We start from the raw sequence: 20,404 nt of genomic DNA on the forward strand, positions 1-20,404 counted from the left end.
GGAGAGTCCTGGCACCACTCGCAGGATGGGTCATATCCTGCACCCAGCCCAGGAACTGCCGCCCTCACGCCCCCGCTCCCCACGTAACACCCTCCCCCAGCAATCCAGCAGCCGGGTCATTAACAATGTTTATTTCTTTCCTCTTTTTTGTTCCTTTTTTTTTGTCGTTTTTGTGGGTTTTTTCAAAGTACCGTACAAAAAAAAAAAATCCTATTACAGTAACAAATACTGGATTTACATTAGTAAACATCAACGGAAAGAGCAGAGAGCACTACTGCTGGTAACGGACAGCTCGGGGGGGCAGGTTATTCGTTATTGCGTACGCCTAAGAAACTAAAACCTCACGCAGCCACCACGTCCTCTCTGAGCACAAACCTGCACCAGCACCCCTTCGGGGGGTTACACGGGGGGTCATGGAGCCCCCCAAGCAGGGACACGGAGGGACAAGTCCCAAACTGTCCCCGGGGAGCAGGAACAGCCACGTTGCACCCATGGCACGGCTCGGTTGGAGGACGTGAGGGGTCACAAGCAGCAAAGCACAGCCCAGCGCCTCCAAACGCGGCGCCAGCGGGTTCAGAACGAGCGAAAGCAGCAAAGGACAAATCATAGCAAGTTTATGCCGGGAGAGCAGCGCTGCAGGAGCTCGGGGGCTGGGTTCCCACCCACCCCGGGGAGAGCGGGGAAAAAGCTGCGTTTCAGGGAGCCGAGTGAAGCACCGTCAGGGAAAGGCAGCCCTGGGGAAGGGCATCTTCCACCTCGTCGTACACAGGACGTGCGAGCAGAGCCCTGTCGGGGACAGGCCACCAAGTAGGCAGGAATGGCAGTGCTGGAAGGTGCAGAGGGGTCACCATGACACCACACCCCCCCTGCTCCTGGGGAGGAAGGAACTGCGGCTGTGCAGCAGAAAGGGACAGCACAGGGAGAACTGCAGAAATTCAGCCCAAAGGATACAAAAACAGGGTAAATTTCCCTGGGCAGCAGAGCCGGGCAAGCAGCAAGCGAAGTGTTGACAGGTGACAGCTTGAAGCTGAGACTCTTCCAGATGCTCAGGAAGTCCTGGCATGAGCTGGGAGCAACTCCCCTTGGCAGGACTGGCCCTGAGCTCACCTTGTGGGGTGGTGGGGGAACGTGGAGTCCATGGGGTGAGAGGCTGAGGATCCCATCACCTGCAGCCCATCCCGTGGCACAGGGACATGATGGAACTGCAGGGACAAGCACAGGACCAGCACAGAGTCCCCAGGCTGAAAATGTGCCACGGTGACCAGTGTGGGAGACTGACAGAGCTTTGGGGTGTTGGTGCAGCCCACCCAGACATTCCACAGACTCCAGTAGGTCACTGGAGAGCACTATGAGGATGGAGCCTTCCTGCCCCGTTCCCACATGCTCTCATCTCTCACGCGCCCGAGCCCAAAGAATTCCCTTAATTATCCCTGGCAGCATTTCCCAAGTGATCTCTGAAGCCAGCCACTGCACCCACAGCTCCCCTGACCTGTCACCTGCACCACAGCATCAAACACCAACAAACCAGACCCAAAAGCCAGGGCCCAGAGAGGACATGCAGAGCAGGGAACAGGGGCTGTACAATCGAGCACAGGAGAACTGCCACAAGCAATGGGAAGAGGACGATTGCGCCAGCAATCCCAGCTCCAAAAGGATCTGGGGACCAGCCCAGGGCAAGGCGAGCAGCAGAGCTGGCCGGGGAAGGAGAGACAGCATGGTCCCCAATGCAGGTGGCACATCAAGGACAGGCTGCAGGCAGAGCACAAGCACACAGCACTCCGTGAAGCCAGCAGAGCCCGAGCTGCCACAGGAAACAGAAGCAGCAAAACCCCATCCCTGGGATGCAGCCTCCAAAAGATAACGAGCCTCTCCCGCAAATCAAGACCAAGAATGCTTTCCTCAAGCCAAGCAGATGAGAGAACCCAGGGAAGCAAATGCCACCACAGCCTCAACTCTCAGCTCAGCTTTTAAAGCTCTTCCAGAGCCACCTTGGCTGCCCTCGGGCCCTCTGAACTCTGACACAATGCCCTGCCCACAGTGGGCAGCCCTGCCCCAGACCCCATACAGTACCCATGATTCTAAGTGCTTTGCATACGTAGTTCACCATCATGCAGATACATTTCAGCATGCCCTGGGCCCAGCAGATCTGTCCTCCTGCAGCAGAGAGGTCCTTCATTCCATGTAGGGCTCGTAGTGTGCGTTGGACTCCAGCCCTCTCCTGCTCGAGCTGCAGGGCCCAGGGCAGCCTGGTAGCTGCTGCCCACGCTGGGGGTGGCAGTGGAGGCTCAGCAAACACCAGCACCAGGGAAGCTCACAAAAAGAACCATATTTACAGAGCTATAGTCCAGCTTCAAACAGGTTACGTGTGCAGAGAGTCACTGAGGCCAGCCAGGAACGAGCTGTGCATCCCACAGATCCTGCCAGGAAAAACACGGGTGCCAACACAGATTTCACAGCTTCACTGGCACAACTAAAGCAAGAGATCCATCACTCTCTGGATCCTCCCTGCCCGGGCAGCAACAGTCCAGAGGTGGTTATGACACTAGGGAATGACGGTGAGGTGGGGAAACCTCAGCCAGGGACCCCCACGGAGGGTGAGGTTTCTCCTTTCTAAATGAGTCTCTGCATGCAAGAGCAGCAGCCCTCGTACCAGACACCATCACAGCCTGCCAGACCACCAAGGGAAGCGAGACTGAAGGATGCATACGCTGCTCCTCTGCCTCCTCCAGCATCCAGACAGGGAGCCCCTCGGTCCCAGCTGGAGTGCTCCAAGGAATTGGGAACCAAGCTCTACAGTGATGCATAGCGGGGCGACCTGCCAGCAAGAAAGGGATCTGACCTGCTTATCAGGGAAGGGGAGGGGGCTGTGCTCGCCCCCAGCAATTCAATCACGACTGGATCCCACCTCCTAGAGGCTGGAGCCCGCTGGGAATCAACAGCCCAGCCTTTCTGTCCCATCAGCCAACACGGGTTTCAGCTACTGACCAAGAGGGACATCAGGAACAGTCACAGACATCTCAGAGGCTCTGAAGGAGCAGGAGCACAGAGACTCAACTATACAGGGTGCAAGAGTCCAGAGCCAGAAAGCAGCGCCCTGGGAAGAAGCTGAAGGCAGCTGTTGTGTTGTGCATGCGCTGCTCATCTGGCTGGTGGCTGGGAAAGGACCGGGTGAGCCAGCGTGACATTCAGGGAGTCATTGTGCTGCACCAGGGACGTGTGCTTGTAGTGCAAGACCAGGTCCTTGAGGGAGGCATAGAGGTTGTAGGGTTCAGCGAACCCATAGCCCGTCGCCGTCTTGTAGATCACGCAGTGCTTAGTGTCACCATCCACCCTGTCAGGGAGACAAAGAGCCTGGGTCAGCAGTGGGACAGGGACAGCAGGGCATGAGCAGGGGCCACCAAAGCAGCCCAGAGATACACCTGGCCCTGGCAGGAGGAGCCAAGGCAGAGGGGAGTCTTTGGGAAAGCCCAGCTGACACCTCCAGCATCTGGCGAGGGAAGGGTGGAACCGTGTGGGAACACAGCCCTCACCAGCCCCATTCCACATCTGCACAGGGATACTCACACCACGGAGCAGGCGTAGCATCCCTTCTGGCTACTTTCACGGATCAGGAAGGTGCCATCCCTCTTGCCACACAGCATCTCCTCTGCCTGCACGCGGTTGATCTTCCCCACGTACCACGTTCGCTCCTCGTGGTGGGGCAGCTCCTCCTCGTCATCCATCATGGAGTACTGGCTGCAATGGATCACAGGCAGGGTCAGACTCCCTCAGTTTGGGCACCCAGATCTCCCCCACACTGCTGCTGCCACCACCCATTCCGGCACGGAAGACTCCTCAGCTCCCAAGCAGGGAGCTGGGAGGTGCCCACAGCCTCGGTGCAGGCAGAACCTGCACTCCCACACGAGCAGGGGCAGGGACACTCACTCCTCCGTCTCGTTCTTGATGCCCAGCCACTCGTTGATCTTCTTCTGTCGGGCACCCTTCTGCGTGAGCCATCTGGGGGAGGAAAGGCAGAGCTCAGCCCAGGCCAGGGCTCCAGGGCATGGCCATCACCAGAGGGCAGCAGCTGCCCCTCTAAGGGCCTGCCGAACCCCGTGGCTGTGCTGCAGAGTTCACTCCCGCACCAAACAGGCTCTGAGCTGGTCCAACGAGCCCCAAAGCCCTCGAAGAGCCAGCTGGATTGCTCCTGGGCCGTGCTGGAGGGGAGCTACGTACACCAAGTACTGGTCCCGCAGTTTGCGCAGCTGCATGAGGTCTGGCTTGAGGCTGTTCATGCGCTTGTCGATCTCCCGGTTCTCCGAGGCTTGCTTCTTCAGGTCCTGCTCCAGCTTCATCTTGCTGTCGTGGATCTCTGTGATGCGAGACTTGAGCTTCTCCGAGTTCATGAGGATCCTGGGAGAAAGAGGGGGGCTGTAAGCCAGAGTGGGGGAGGCAGAGGAGGCTGCTTGCCAGCTCCAGCCCACAGCACACTGCTGAGAGACAAGGACTGTGCATGCCTCGGTTCTGTGCTGGGCCAGGAGGATCCTTCCAGCTCCTGAAGCCCTTCCCCAGGCAGGGCAGGTCTCCATCTCCCCATCCTCACCGTTGCACCTCCTTCTCGTTGCCCTCCCGCCGGAAGCGCTCTATGTACTCCTTGCTGCACTTCTCCTGGGTCTGACACTGCTCCTCAAAGATCTTGATCGTCTCATTGAAGGCCTCGATTGCCGTCCTCTTCATCTGCAGCTCCTGGGGAGAAGGGAGGGGAAAGCTGAGGAACATTTCTGCCCATTCTCATCCTCTCTTCCTCCCTCCCCAAAGCAGCACTGTCCTTGCTGCAGCTAAAATAACCCCCACTTCAAACCCATCCTCTGGGGAGCCCCCTCAAGTCCAGCAGCAGACAAAGAGGGCAGCAGGTCCCCAATCTCTGCCCTCCTGTCTGCACAGCGTGGCAGCTGCCAGCACTCAAGGGGTGCGAGGGCAGTCCCTGGGGAAGGCAGTGCCCACATACCTGGGAAGTGCGTGTGTACTCCTCATACAGCAGGTCGTACTCCCAGCTCTTGTCCTGGTACTGCTGATGATACACCTTCAGCTGCTCCCCAACGGCTTCCACACTGTCCTCCTTCACCAGCTGGTCCTGCCATAGGCACAGCCTCACTCAGGACCTACTCCAGCTGGTCCCATAAAACCCCACCAGCCCCGCACGTCTGTCACCCCACAATGCAACATCCCGGCATGGGGGGAAGGAGTGGGACATTGTCATCTCCCAGAGGAGCAGGGATGGAGGAGCAAGTGCCACTGGTTCAGGCTGTTTTGGCCATCGTGCACTTGAGGCCCAGGGCTCACCTGCTGGTACTTGGAGATGGGGTAGAGCAGCCTGGTGTCCAGCTTGGCGTTGTACTGGGCGAGCGATTCGTGCCGGTAGTGGGTGATGAGCTCCACCACGGAGCCAAAAGTCAAGGGCTCTGAGAAGCCATACTTCCCTTCCCGGTGGAAGATCTTGATCAGCTTGTTATTGCCTCCCTTCCTGTAGTGGGGAGGGGAGAGGAGAGGGCACTTACCACCACCCCAGCACCCTACAGCAGGTGCTCTTGGCATCCCAGCAGCTGGAAGGACAGAAACTCAGACCCACAGCTGCATCCCAGAGTGGCAGAGGATCCCAGTGCCCTACCTGAGCGTGAGTGTGTATTCCCCCTGGATCTTGCTGGAAGCATCACGCACCAAGAAAGTCCCATCCGGTGTGTCCCGTAGCTTCTCGTTCACCTCCTCCCTGCAAGGAACAGGATTGTCAGGCCTGTGACAGGCTCCCCTAAAGGCCTCAGTGGACAGGGCACCCCAGGCACGAGCTGCCAGTCACCCCCTTACCTAGAAATGTCCCCCCAGTACCACTCAGCATCCTGCAAGGGTGCGCTGTTCCCGTTGGCCAGGCTGGCTGCACTGGGCTTTGGCTTTGGTGGTTTGGGAGGCAAGGCTGCAAGAGAAGGAAGGTTGAAACTGGGTGAGCCCAAATCCTAGCTCCCCACAGGCAATCCCTTGGAGTGCTGAGTCCCCCTCCCTGCAGTGACTGGCCTGGAAAGGCCCCTTGGCTGCCATGCTACCAGGAGCTACTCCAGGCACATCTGTACCTTGGGCCAGCCTCCAGGCACAGCTGGGCTACCGAAACACCCTCAGCAACCCATTCGTGGGGGCAGAGACTCCACACCCACAGAGCATAAACACCAGCGCCTCAGGCCACAAGGAAGGGGCATCTCAGTACCTGGAGGCAACTGTTCTGGCTCCAGCTCCTTCGTCTGCAGGAGTGTCTCCAAAAACAGCACGGAGAAGTCAGGGCTCAGCTCTGGGCTGCAGGGAGAGAGCAGACAAGTTAAGAACAGCAGTTGTGGGGGAGAACAGCAGTGGCACTGCTCCTGTGAGCCCTGGGTAAAGGGGCAGCTGGGGTCAGCTGGTTCACCCCAGCTGCCAGATCCCAGGCTGACACAAAAGCACGGGCTCTGTTCTGGCCTTGAGTCCCACCCTTGTGTGCTGCCAGCAGTTTAATCCCACAGGCAGGGGCTGCAGGCAGACCTGCTGTTCCAGGCTGGACTCCTCGTCCTGGCAGGCAGTGGTCAGTGCTGGGAACACTGCTGGAACCAAGGGCCTCACGTACCTGGCACCAGGCAGCCGCAGGAGCAGGGGGCCGAAGATCTCTCCCAGGGCCCGAGGGTGGAGGCCGTTGCTCTCGGCCCGCTGCGATACCTTCCCCAGATGCCGGAGCAGGAACTGCAGGGTGAGCGTGTTCTGGAGCGGTACCGCAGGCGACTCCAGGGCCAGCAGCAGCTGCTTCCGGCAATTCTCTGGCTGGGGGATCTCTGGGCAGAGAACAAGACACGATGGAAGAGCTGGGATAGCCAGCACTGCTCTCTGCTCCAATGCGTCACAGCGTGGGAGCGCTGTCAGCAGCGGGGTCCATGTGCCAGGTTCATAGGGACAGGGCTTATTTTAATCCCCCAAATGCATCCATCTCATTCCCAAGGCAGACAGGGAAGGCCCTTACCCTGCAGGATGCGAAGGATGTCTCCATGCACGGACACAGGCACCACGGGAGAGGGCAGGTCCTGCAGGTAACCCCGCAGCACCTCACCCAGGGAGTGCACGTCCAAGGGCTCCAGGTCACCCAGGGTCCAATCTGCCAGGGCACAGATTTCCCATGGGTGGTGGGCACAGCACTGGACACCCAGCCAGCAGCTTCAGTGCTATCAGCATCCATCCTGAGACCATCCCACACCTCCCAGCCAGCTACCATGGGACACAGCACCACGAGGGAGCTCAGGCAGCCCTCAGGCAGCCCATGTGACAGAGGATTCCTGGAAGTTCCCTGTACACCCCAGAAACAAGCTGGCTCTGGGAACCCCAGCAGTTCCCCTTGGGAAAGGGCAGAGGTCATTTTCGGTGCCCACATAGGAATCTTGCCACAAGAATCCTGGGCATGCAAGGCTTGGGTGAGAATTTTGCTCCCCACTGCTGGCAGAGCCAAGCAAAGACTGAGCAGCCACACACTGAACCCAATGGGGATAACATCTCCCTCGAACGCAGGGCGCAGGATTTTGGGAAGCACATAAAGCCTGTCCCAAGAGCAGCACAGCCAGGGCTGACAGCACTGTGTGGTTGGGGTTTGCAGGAATGTCTGTGGAAGGGGATATGCCAATGTGGTGCTGGATGAGGCCCAAGTCAAGAGGCAGAGAGCTCTGAAGGCTCCCCGGCAAAGACATCAGCTCCGGCACTACAGAGCCACCAAGCTATGAAAGATCCTCCTCTGGTTATTAGTTATGTGACAGAGCCAGAGAAGCCTCTGCCAGCTCATCAGCAGAGCACCCAAAGAGAGCAGAAGGCAAGCATAGTGGTTCATTTGTTTGCCTGTGAGTCTCCAAGCCGGCACCACATCTCTTTGCTCCAGCCCATGGAGGGTGTCAGGAATCCCCCCTCTCCCATCCCTTCCACACGAGGCAGGGACGTGTTGGGACGGGGACAGCCCAGCCCCACAGGCAGCGTGCCAGGAGTCAGGAACTGCCGAGGACAGGCAGCCTGGCCTGGATTGCATTACTGCTGGCGCTGTCACATCCACTAATCTCCTCCATCTGAGCTGATTCGCCTCCACCGCGCAGAGCTGGTTCTTACCGGTTCTCAGCGCCTGCCTCAGTTCGGAGCCAGATGTCCTGTACAACATCTCGCTGTCTAACCCTGGAAGGGGGACACTGCTGTCAGCTCCCAGTGCCAGCTGGGCAATGGCTGTGGCACAGCCAACCACGCCTGGACGGTGTCCAAGCCAACTCCCTGCAGATGCTGCTGCAGCCCCTTGGCCCCCAGGACACCCAGTTCAGTGGCCCCCTTTCTCCACCTTTCTTCCCCTTTCTGGCACAGATCCAGGCTGGAAGCACTTCCCAAACCCCAGCACCCATCCACGGCGTGTAGGTGCTCAGACCCAGCACCCTCACCCCAGGCCTCTGTGCAGGATGGCACAGTGGGGTCAAGCCATGCACTGGGCAACAGCAGATCAATCCAGGGAGGAGTGTGAGGGCAGCTGAGTCCTGTGTGTCCCACAGAGCTCAGCCTCCCCCTCTGCCCTCACTGTGGGATTTTGGGATCTATGAGCCTTCCCCAGTGCTCAGCATTACCCCTTACCTTTCTTCTCAATAGCTTCCAGCAGCTTCACCAGGAGTGGCGGAGCAATCTCGGGAGGGCTGAACTGCTCCTGCAAGTCCAGGAGAGGAGACCCTGTGGGAGAGGGAGGGACAGAAGGGCTCACTGCCAGCTCAGCCACCAGCAGCAGAGCAGGGCACAACCAACACAGCCTCCAACAGGAGCCAGGAAAGCTGTGGCCCAGGCAAACGCAACACAGAGGCTGCAAGGAACCTGTAAGCTGGCCCAGAAACCAGCACAGCACTTGTTGAGCCCAGCTTTGCTCCAACCCCTAATTGGGTGTGCACAAGAGATCCTACTTCTCTCTGCAGAGGCTTGGAGACCCCCAGCCCCCAGGCAGGCAGCGCAGGGGTTACCAGGGCTCCTGAAGCTCAGGCTGGGCTGGGTCCCTGCCCAGCACAGGGGCTGTGCAGGGCTGGCAGTGGAGCAGGCCCAGGGAGCTCGCTCGCCGTGGTGAGCTGTGATTAATCCAGAGATTCAGACAGAACGCCATGTCAGCAAATTCCTGCCTTTGATTGCTCGTTTAACATGGAAACCGGCCCTGTGTCTCCCCCTCCCCGTGAGCCCACAGCCTCCTGCAGGCTGCTACAGGGTACAGACAGACAGATAGCGTGCGGCACAGAACTGGGGTCCCCCCCATTCCCGAGGGATCCTTAGCCCCTTGGCGGGTGGTATTTCACTGCCACTTCCAGCAGATCTTGAGACTCTGGCTCCAGGCACCCCCTCCCCCTGTGCATGCCAGGGCAGGAGCACGCAGGCCTGGCCAGGCTGCTGCCAGCAGGAGGTTTGCCGAGGGATGAGCGGTGCCATCCTGGTTCCAACTGAGCACCAGTCGGTGCAGGAGGCTCCTCCGGGCTGGTCCACAGCACCAGGCAGCCCTTGGGCAGCCCACAGTGGGTGAGGACACCCAGCACACTCCACTCTGCAGAGGCAGAGCCAAAAGGTTGCGAAACAGCTCCGTTGTCATGGATCTGACCCGAACTCGCCTGGTGTGGTCTCACCACGAGGCGCAGCAAACTGAGACTCCACACCCGGCTGAGCCTCCTGCACCCACAGCCTCGTGGGGAGACAGAGCACCCATGGATAGGGTAGCACATGGGGTGGGCACCCAGCAGCTCTGCTGGAGGGTGGCAGGGAGGGGGCCAATCTCCCACCAGAACGAGCCCCTGGGCACAGGAAGGGGCCCAGTGTGGTGCTGGTCAGGGTGGGGAAGCAGCAGGCAAGCTGCCAGGCTGGCAGCTCCCAGTCTGACCCTTGGGAAGGGCTGAAGGGAGAGTAAATGCTGGTGCTGCCCACGTGGCCCGGCTGGGAATGCGCTGCTTCAGCAGGGAGCAGCTTGTCCTTTTTTTATCAGGCAGCCTGTACCGGAGCCAGCAGTGACTCCTGAGCCTGCCGGGCCTCCGGGCTGGGCTGCCATGAACAAGGCTGCTCTCAGCACTGCTCCCAGCTCGGCCCGGGCAGCTGCGGAAATATTTCCGAGCCGCATTTTCCGCCCATGTTCTCTGCGGAAGGCAAACACCAGCAGCTCGTAAATCCACTGGCACAATGCGCTGGCTCTCGCTGTTCAGCAGGGCCAGCCCAGCTCCCGGGGGCTGCGTGACAGAGTGTGGTGCTGGCCCTGCTCCTCCAGTGACACTGCGGGACTCAGGGAGCCCGGCCAGCCGGGGCAGGACCCGGGAAGCATGGCATGAGCTCCGTGGGGCAGCCAGGAGACGGCTCTGCATCTCCCAAAATGCAGCCTGTGAAGAAACAACACAGGCTTGGCTCAAATGCAGTTTCTCTGATGCAAAAATGCGTCTCCCCAGCAGAACACTGAATACAGAAATACAGACTATTCTGAGTTGGAAGGGACCCACGAGGATTGTTGAGTTCAGCTCTTAAGTGAACGGCCCATATCAACACACAGGCTGAGTGTAACATGGTCCTGGGTGTCTGAAGTGCCACCCTGCAGGCCCTGGCTGTGCCCAGAGAGGAGGCTGGCTATGGGGATGCACCCACAGGGGAGAGGGACAGGGCCGGCACCCTCCTCATGCGCCCTGGTACCCCATCCTCTCTCCCCACAGACAGGCTGGCTTTTATTTTCCTTTCCAACTGCACCTTTTCTATGTTTCAGGAGTTTTGGAACATATCTTGTTCCACACTCCAGAGATTATACCAGCAGCTCCGACCACCCAGACACACCTCCACTGAGCCCTCCTTGAGAAGAGGAGAGTTGACAGTGACAGCCCCTGAAGGAGCACGGGGCTGGACACAGGCAAGGCCGGCACATCCAGCACAGAGCCTATCCCAGGCTTCCAAGAGGAGCTGCTTTCTTGGAAAGGCAGGTTGTGAGCGGAATGACTCAGATCAGGGCTCTCCCTGACAACCCAAACGCTCACACAGCCCAGCACCATTCCCACCCTCCAGAGATGTTTCCTGGGGCCACCCCTCCGGCTCCAGCAGCAGGAGCAAGTGAGGCAGCTGCAGGCAGCTGCACCAGCCCCACCACCCTGGTTTTGTAAGACCCCAGAGGTGTTTCACACAGCTAGAAGCATGTGATGGGTAGTTGTGACTCTCAGGCAAAGAGGGACAGGGGGGATGCAGGACTGAGAACATGCTGTGACACCCACCAGCTCCTGCTGCTGCCCCCAGTCCTCCTGTGTGCACCTGTACAAGATCTTCTGCAAGGCATGGGAAGGCAAAGTGTGGCTGTCACTCCTCATTTGGAAGGGACCTTAAAGTCCATCTTGTTCCACCCCCTGCCATGGGCAGGGACACCTTCCATTATCCCAGGTTGTTCCAAGCCTTGTTCAACCCGGCCGTGGACACTTCCAGGGATGAGGCAGCCACAGCTTCTCTGGGCAACCTGTGCCACCCTCAGAGTCAAGAACTTCTTCCTAACTTCTAATCTAAATCTCTCCTCTTATAATTTAAAACCTCCCCCTTGTCCTATCAGTATGTGCCTGTATAGGAAGTCTCTCTTCTTCTTTTTTCCTTTTAAGTACTGGAAGGCCACAATAAGGTTTCTCCAGAGCCTTCTCTTCTGCAGGCTGAACACTCCCAGCTCTCCCAGCCTGTCTCCATGGCAGAGGTGCTCCAGCCCTCGGAGCATCTTCATGGCCTCCTCTGGACTAACTCCAACAGGGCCACATCTCTCCTGTGCTGAGGACCCCAGACCTGGAGGGAGTAATCCAGGTGGAGTCTCACAAGGATAGAGTAGATGAGGGGAACCCAGGGGCCGCTGAACCCCTGCCATGGGGTTTATGTGCCTGGGAAGAAAAAAACACAGGCAAAGGGCAGGCAGCTGCCACAGCTCCACAAGCAGGGCTGAGGTACATTGGCCCTCCTGGACCAGATCCGTGCCAAGCCCAGTGCCAGCTGGGAGGCAGCTGCAGGTGCAGGACAGCCTATGCCCAGCCCCAGGGTGGCTGCCCAGCCCCAGAGAGGGCCCTGCGACCCGCGGGGAGGGCTGGCTGCCAGGCAGACAAGCAATTAGCTCCAGTTCTCAGAAGTGCTCTTTTAGACCCTGACTTTTCTCCTCTTGCCCAGAGACAAGTAATTGTGTCTCTCAGCAGGGCTGAGCAGCTCTTGGCAGGGAGCACTGCCCCAGGCGCTGCAGAGGCGGGGAGCTGGTGGCTGGGAGAGGTCAGGGCTTCTCCTGAAGGGAGGGAGCAGGGCAGAACTGAGTAGAGCAGGGACCAAGGGCCACAGGGATCCTGGGCAGTTGCAGGACAGAGAGGGAGAAGGATCTTGCAGAGGTATGAGCAGGACAAGGCTTGCTCCAAGAAGCTCTGCTGAGCAAGTTGAGGAGGAACAACATGCTTTTCTCTGGGCTAGGACTGAGCCTGAGCCCACAGCCCCCAGGCAACTCAACTGTGCAGCTGCTGAGCCAATGCTGTCCTGCAAAGCCACTCACACACTCTCCTCTGTCACACATCAGGAATGGAGTTGTCCTGGAGCCAACACAGCACACAGCAGGGCTTACCTTGCTCCACAGCCTCCGGCAGCCGGCAGCCACTGGCCCCAGGCGTGGCAGGCAAGGGTCTCTGCACTCGGGGCCGGTGAGAAGGGACTGAGATCTTCACCGGCCCCACATACTCCACGTACGTGCCAGGGAAGTCCCCCTTCTGCTTGGTCCGCTCGTTGACACCCAGGATCCACCCGATCTGGTTGGGGGTCTGCTCATCCCCGTCTTTGAAACCTAGGGACTGCAGGGCCCCCTTGCTGACAACCAGGATGTCCCCGGGCAGCAGGTCGATATCCTCCTCGCGCTCCTTGCGGTAGGGGTAGAGCGCGCGGTACTGGAAGCCGTCGGTGCTGCCCATCCTCTCTGCTGGGGGGAGAGGAGAAGGGCTCTGAACAGTCAGACAGCACGTTTCAGGCAGGAGAGGAGGGTCCTCAGAGGCAGCTCTCCCCCATCAGCACTCTGAATGTCTCTGTGTGAAACAGCACCCCAGGAGCCTAGTCCGGGTGCCCCAGAGCTCTTTAGGTGCAGCCCCTTTTCCTGAGCTTGAAACCACGATTCAGCCAAATTATGGAGCAAAGGGAGAAGGAGACAAACATAATCCAGCACTGGTGAGCGGGCATGCAGCAAGGAAACCCGAGGTCAGGGTCTGTTTCACCAAAAAAGAAGCGGGTTTCTTGGAGTCTGGGAGGCTTCCAGTCCAGAACAGTGTGTCGTGCTACGTCCCCTTTCCCAGTGCCTGCAAAGAGAAGAAGACTTGTCACTGCACAGCCAGGCACCCCACACCCTCCTAATACACCAACATTCAAACTAGAGGTTCACCTGAGAGAGGCAGGACTCGTTTCTCTCCTACCTACCAGCTGATGCTGAGCCTTGAATCCAACCAGGACATGCTAATCCTGATTTCCACTCCCCAAAGCAACAGAGGAGCCAGTGGCTGCAGGCAGGAATGCCACCTCCTCTCTGCTACAGCCAGGCACCAGCTCTGCATCTTAAAGAGGTTCACTCCTGCTTCTTCAGCTTACCCTCCTCGAAGCACTTATGCAAACAAGGAGACAACGAGTGAGACAAAACAGCCTTTATGCAGGATAACTTTCACATACAGAAAAGGACGACCCTGCACTCACCAGCTGCAGGCCCTGAATAGGAGCAGAACAAACAGATTTAACCTTTCCTTGTAAAATCCATTTAATTTCACAGTTCACCTTTATATCTCACCACAAAATCCCCCACAAAGGCATCTTCTGAAGGCAGCTGCCCACAAATGTAGGTTACCCAAGCTTTCAGCGAAAGGCTTTCGAGAGGTGCTGCCATTTCCACAGAGCAGCACTTCAAAGCTTTGCTCTGAGCTAAAAGTCAATTTTTGAACTTTTCAAAAGCACCAACAGCATCAAGTGCAGGCACGGGTTCCTTTTGCAGGGATGGAGGCGAGAGGAGTTAAAATAATCTTTAGAAGCCTTCAAGTCTACTTAGATCTCCTAACTGCCCTTCAGCTATTCAGAGAGAAATTGAATATGCTGCCTGCCGTGCCCAGAAATCCACCAAAAAGAATAAACCTGGGTTATAACATGTTGCTGAAGAGATGTACGAGCTGGGGCATTCCCACCAGCCAGGCACGTCCTCTTTTCCCATCCCTTCCTGGCTGCACAGGCCAGTTTTCCACCTCCCCCAGGCAAATTCCAGCATTCCGGGATTTGCACAAGGCACTGGGGCAGCCAGAAATCAGCCTTCCCAGGGACACACTGGGCCTGCTGAAACGCTGCAGGTCCTACTAACAGCTTGAAGCTGCTTTGGCCCAGAAACCACCAAACCCAGCTCAAAACTCTTGAGTCTCATCTGAAAAGTATTAGTGAGCAGGAAGGCTCTTCTCAGAGCTGCAGGAGCCTGGGCAGAGAGGGAGGGGAGGAGGCAAAGGGAGCCAGGACACCCTTCCCAGCGGGGTCAGTGCACAACCAAGTGTGGCACAAAGCCAAGGCTGCTCTGACCGTGGGTTAGACTCTGCTGAGAGACACCAACAGTGGTGATCTGCAGGATTTCAAAATAACCCTTCCGGGCCAGCAGTACGTTACAGTTCATATGAGCTACAAAGCCTTCTTCCCTGCTGTGTGGGGTGTCACCCCGCACGTGCCAACACACCTGCACGTGCCACCAACCCCTGCACGTGCTGCCACAAAGTCTGAAGATCGGGGTAAGTCCCCTGAGAGGAGCCAGCTCCACCTCTCCACAGCCAGGCTCTCCAGCCTGGCACCACGCTGAGGGCTCCTTCCCTTGGCAAGGACAAAAGGCACAAAAAGGCCATGGCACAGGAAACCTGTGAAGCAGCCAGAGCCTGCACCGCCTGCTTGAGCTCGGGCAGGAGTCCCAGCCAGGCTGTCTTTGCCATGAATGAACAGGCGCTGCCTGCAGGGAGGTGAGGTACTTGCGGCCAGAGGCGGGTGGGGAACAGAATTAAGCCTGATCCAGGTTGCCGGACAGCTTCTTCAGAGCTCCAGGAGCAACACCAGGCTGCAAGTCTCATGGAGAGCTCCTGGGGAGGTCTCTTGTGTTCCTAGGGGAAGCAGCACATCCCAGTATGGCTGCCATGAGAGCTGCCACCATGCTGGGATTCAGCTGCAGCAGAGCCTGCATTTCCCCAATCCAACCAAGCCCCAGCCAGGAAAATATTACTTCATAATCCAGAGCATAAAGAGAGATTTATGGCCAGGCTCACTGGCTGCCCCTCTGAACGCTGCCTGTCGAGGAGTCACAGCACCACAGGCACTGTCTGAGTGCCAAGGGTCTGGGCGGGAACGGTGCCGGCAGCTCCTGCTCCTCCCAGAGAGGACAGACACCAGAAGGCACCCAGAGGCAGCAGAGCCCAAACCCAGCTGGGTTGATGCTGCCCCGCAGGCACCCCCCAAGCTCCTGCCCGCAGATCCCAGCCCTGACTCCTGGCGCCTCTGACAAGCCGGTGCAGCCGAAGAGGCTGGAAGGACAGAACGCTCAGCCCTGGCTCAGCCCTGGCAAACTCGTTCAGTAGCTTTTAAAAGCAGATGTGCGTGGAGGGGTGGGAAGAGAAGAGTGACTCGGGAGCACCGAGTGTGTCCACGGAGCAGGTCCCACAGCTTCTTCCAACCAACTCCTGTCGCAGCCTTGTTCCCTGGGGTGGGAACGCAGAGGTGGTTCTGTGCCACTCTGCTCTCCATGGCCCAGAGGGTCACTGGGCACATGCAACAATCCAGAGGACTTAAAGCCAGGCTGGTCCTGGAGCAGTCTCACCTGCCTTCCCCACGCTCAGACCACATGGGCATCAAGTGCTCTGCGAGGAGCCCCCCCGGAAATCCAAATCCACATGGTTAATCCAGTGCCGTCCCCTCCAGGGGGAACAGTTGCCCTCTGTCCTGCCACAGACCTAGCGAGTGGCTTCCTTGGCCAAGCCAATGGCCAGGAAAGCTCTGCACTCTCGGAGTGCAGCTGACCGAGTCTGCGTGTCTCTGTGGATCAGGAACACACTTCCCAAAGCTCTGGAACAGCTCTTTGCAGGGAAGGCAGGGCCAAGAGCCTGGGACACGCACGAGCCTGTCGGCTGGAAGCACACCTCCGAGCAGGGGAGAGGGACCAGCCTGCCAAAAGATTTCGGCTGGGCCCAGCTCCAGGTTTGCTCGGATCTTGGAGAAGAACCTCATGTGTCTGTGCTGGCAAGCACTTGCTTAAGGCTGCTCTGCAAATCCTATGCATCAGACAGCTAAATACCTTTGGTAAATCTATCTCAGCACCCAGAAACAATCCCCCGATTCATTAACTGCTGTCAATACTTTCTTTGTTTAATGCATCGGTTTGAAACAAAAAACACATTACGAGTCTTTTTGTGTGTGCCCAGCGCATAAATAAAAGCATCTTAACGTTTTAAATGTGGTTCCTGTGCTTTTTCACCCAGTTCCAAATGCAGCTCAAAGTGCAGCTTGACTTGAAATAAGATTGAGTGTTGCTTTCCCTCCAGTGAGGGGGAAGAATGCCTAAAAATATTTAAAAGAAGAAGATGCCTACACCAATCTACACAGCCCAAAACCTCTCCAAGTTACATCAGATCCTCAGCAAACAGCAAATCAGGTTTTGAACTGCACGTTGCAGACAATGAGAACAAACTTTTCTTTTAATAAAAAGAGAAAATAGGATGACACAAAGATAAAAATGGACAGGGAATTGCCTGCTATCATGACATCTACTGCTCTATCACATCCTCCTGATTTACACAGCCAGGGCAGCTCCTGCCCATGGCCACGAGCTGCCCTTTCCCAGGGACACAGAGCATTTACTCCTCACGCTTGAGTTTCATTAAGTATTTTGCTTTGTTCACACCAAAGCCCAAGGAAGTGAAGGAATATCTGGAACATTTCATGGAAAAGGTCAATGTCATAGTTAGCAGGGATCTGAGGAGCTGGGTAAATACCTGCCTTGGGATGACTGATACCCTTCTCACTTTTGGGAGACACCTGGAGGTCCCAGTGACCTCTTCAAAGGCTGAAGCACCTCAGGTATTGTGCACACCTACTCCAAAACTTCTCATACCGTCCAGAGGCTTCTGACATCCAACTTTTTTGCTGAGCTGAAGCGCGTCCTCTCTTAACCATCTCAGAAACTTTCTCCTCTTCCCTGCAAGAGTTTTTTATTTGGCCAGAGACTTCTATATGCCAGCAGTGAGCAGAGAAGGACCCAGTGCCCTACACCAGCCCCACCACCTCACTCCAGGCTGCCATTACCCCACCTCCCAGGCTGCAAGAACACACTTAATTCCATTTTCGGAGTATTCATGAAGCTGGGTTTAGGGATACATAAACCCAGGAGCTGTATTTTGGCTCCTTCCCTCAAAAATTACAGTTCTAAAAAAAACCTGAGTACGTGAAAAAAAAAAAAAGTCCAACTGTTCTCGCTAACTTATCTGCTTAAAATCACATTCCCCGGGGTATTTGGAATTTATATGATTTATTAGCAGCCCTGCACAGCTCAGCAATCACATGAAGTAACCAAGAGGTAAGAAGTACCCACATTAGCAGACCAGCACTATTTGCGTGTTGGTGAGAGAGCCAAGACCTTCCAGCTTGAGAAACCCACCGTCCCCTTCCTCTGTTTGCTTTTTATCTTCCATTACTCGGCTGCTCCAGCTCCAAGCCACAGCTCCAGAGATTCCCAGAGGAATTAAAAGAGCCTGCGATATTATAAATACTCTTTTTTCATTGTAAACACACCCCAGCACCCGGCGCTCTGACATGGCTCCAAACTGGCTCTGACAAACCACTCTGCTCCTTGCCACATTCCAGATGAATTTCCAGCACTTTCCCTTCCAAACCCAGAGCTTTTGTCCAGCGAGACCCAACTGTGGGAAGAAAAGGATTTTCCTGTGTGCCTAAACCCTTGTTCCAGCAAGTTTAAAACGGAGGGGTTTGGGGCAGGGGACCAAGTTTAGGGGAAATGAGTCCACGCCATGAATCGCATGGCCAAATGGAAGCACAATCTGCCCACGTCAAAGGGAGTCGCCAAAGAAACCAAACCATGCCTTGGACTTTCCCACATGGTGGATGACTAGAGCAGAGGCCAATCCAGCCTTGGGGACACACCAGCCCTTGGCAGGGCGGGGGAATGGCCAGGAAAGCAGTGATTTAGGCTATATTTACTCAGCTGCCTCCATGCCCTGCTCTCACAGAGAAAGTCACAGGGCCAGTTCCCCAGTGGCTCCAAGAGCTGCTTGGGAAATCAAAGCTGCGCATTAATGGGAGGAGAGGCAGCCGTGCCTCCACCAAAAGGCAACACTGGAGCCACTCCAGCTCCTGCTGATCCCATTTTAGATAGGTTTCATCCCTGGTTTCATTCCCTGTTGAGCAGAGACCCCCAGTTTGGGAGGTGCATGACCACAGGAATCATCCTCCTCAAGGGGCTGAGAAACACCCGCAGAAGGAGAAGAAATGCAGTGACCAACCTCCCTGGGAACAGTGGGACTTGGCTCATCCCAAAGCCAGGGTCTGGGGGCAACTGTGTCAAGAGAGAGCAAAGCCACCCCCAAGGCTGAACATCCAGCCAGACAGGGGCACTAGCTCTAGCCTGGGGTCTGCTGGGGCTGAACTGCCCCCGGGCAGGGGGGGAGCAGTGGTGGGACCCCCACAGGCTGCTCTTCTCTGGCTCTGCCACCCCAAAAGGGTGCCTAGAACCCCCAGAAAGGGGGGAAACGTACCCTGCTGAGGGTGATCCCTAAACTGGCATCACTGCAGGGGGAATGGCACAGGAACCCTTGATGGCACTGCTGGGATGGAAACAGCACGGGGAAATAGGGGGGGAAAACAGTCCCTTCACGGGGAGGGGACAGGGACAGCCTGCGAGGATCAGTGGGGGCACAGCCCCTGCACGGGGAGGGGACAGGGACAGCCCGAGGGGGGTCGTGGGGCACAGCCCTGCAGTGGGGACGGGGCAGGGACAGGCTCGGGGGTGTCCTAGCCCGGGGGTGTCTCTGCCCTGGCAGCGGGACACCCCGCGCTGACACCTCCCGCATGCCTGGGCACATCCGCGAGGCCGCCCCAGCACGGACAGAGCCCCGGCCCGGGGCCCACCCCGGGGGTTCCCGCCAGGCCCCGGGGGCGCCTCACGCTGAGGGGGTCCCGGCGCCGGCCCTGGTTCCGATTCTGGCCCCTCACCCCGATCCCCCCTCTCTCGATCCCCCGGTGCCGGTCCCGTCCCACCTCTCCGCCAGCTCCATCCGCCGCCGCCCGGCTCCAGCCCCGCTCTGCCGCCTCCGGCCCGGCCCAGCCTGGGACAGGCCCGAGCGCCGCCGGAACGGCCCGAACCCGCCCCGGAAACAGCCGAGCGAGGACGGAACGTCCCGAACCTTCTCCGGAAATACCCGAGCAGAGACGGAACGGCCCGAAGACTAGGCCCCGCCCCCTCTCGCCGTTCGGCCGCCGTCGAGGCCCCGCCTCGCGCACGCGCCGCTCCGGAAAGAGCCGAAGGGGCCCGAAGGGAGACGCGGTGGCGCCCCCTGGCGGCGGAACGAGACAGCGGGGAGGGCACCGCATCAGGATAGAACCGGGATAGCACCGGGATTGGACCGGGATAAAACGGGCATAAAACCGGAATAGAACCGGGATAGCACCGAGATAGAACGGGGATAGCACCAGAATAGTACCGGGGTAGAATCGGGATAGCACCGGGATAACATCGGGATAGCACGGGATTGGACCGGGATAGCACCAAGATTGCACCAGGCATCGGGATGCACCGGGATTGCACGGGGATAGAACCAGGATTGTTCCGGGATAACACCAGGATTGGACTGGGATAGCACTGGCATAGCACCAGGATTATAGCGGGATTGCACCAAAATGGCACCGGGATAGCATCAGGATTGTACTGGGATAGCACCAGCATTACACCAGGATTGGACTGGGATACCACCGGGATAGCACCGGGATTGCACTGGGATGGCACCAGGACTGTACTGGGGATGGGGCACAGCACTGGGCACTGGGCATGGGGCACGGCACCGGGATTGTGCTGGGCACTGGGATTACACTGGGAATGGGGCACAGCACAAAGCACCGGTACTGCTCTGGGCACCGAGTATGGGACACGGACCCGGGCATGGGGCACCGGGCACTACACCAGGCACAGGGCACAGACCTGGGAACAGGCCTTGGCACTGAGCACGGGGCACCACACTGGGTGTAGGTCACAAGGCACCAGGCACTGCACCCGGGATCTGGGACACTGCCCCAGGCATGGGGCACAGCACAGGGGACACAGGCAGACACAGGGCACTGCACTGGGCACTGGCACTGCACGGGG

The 20,404-nt window shown here is 57.9% G+C and overlaps 1 protein-coding gene across 1 annotated transcript; it reads right to left on the reverse strand.

The window, feature by feature from the left end:
- Positions 1-196: 196 nt before the first annotated feature.
- Positions 197-19,407, reverse strand: PIK3R2 (phosphoinositide-3-kinase regulatory subunit 2). Its single transcript, XM_017836379.1, has 16 exons — positions 19,303-19,407; positions 12,617-13,334; positions 8,635-8,727; positions 8,131-8,193; positions 7,010-7,141; positions 6,623-6,824; positions 6,233-6,318; positions 5,842-5,947; positions 5,648-5,746; positions 5,323-5,503; positions 4,988-5,113; positions 4,583-4,725; positions 4,216-4,392; positions 3,925-3,996; positions 3,565-3,735; positions 197-3,331 (listed from the first exon to the last, which is right to left on the reverse strand). The coding sequence occupies exons 2-16, from the start codon at positions 12,954-12,956 to the stop codon at positions 3,139-3,141; spliced, it is 2,184 nt and encodes a 727-aa protein (XP_017691868.1). The 5' UTR covers positions 12,957-13,334; positions 19,303-19,407; the 3' UTR covers positions 197-3,138.
- Between the last annotated feature and the right edge of the window lie 997 nt (positions 19,408-20,404).

The sequence above is a fragment of the Lepidothrix coronata genome, unplaced genomic scaffold (genome assembly GCF_001604755.1).
Source record: "Lepidothrix coronata isolate B3197 unplaced genomic scaffold, Lepidothrix_coronata-1.0 Scaffold277, whole genome shotgun sequence".
In the NCBI taxonomy this organism is placed as follows: domain Eukaryota; kingdom Metazoa; phylum Chordata; class Aves; order Passeriformes; family Pipridae; genus Lepidothrix; species Lepidothrix coronata.

Excerpts from the sequence above, each read along its gene's own strand:
- PIK3R2 (XM_017836379.1), bottom strand. The coding sequence starts at position 12,956 with ATGGGCAGCACCGACGGCTTCCAGTACCGCGCGCTCTACCCCTACCGC. Across the intron at positions 8,728-12,616 it reads GCCGGAGGCTGTGGAGCAAG|GGTCTCCTCTCCTGGACTTG; the intron begins GTAAGCCCTGCT and ends CCTCTCCCACAG. Across the intron at positions 5,504-5,647 it reads GAATACACACTCACGCTCAG|GAAGGGAGGCAATAACAAGC; the intron begins GTAGGGCACTGG and ends TCCCCACTACAG.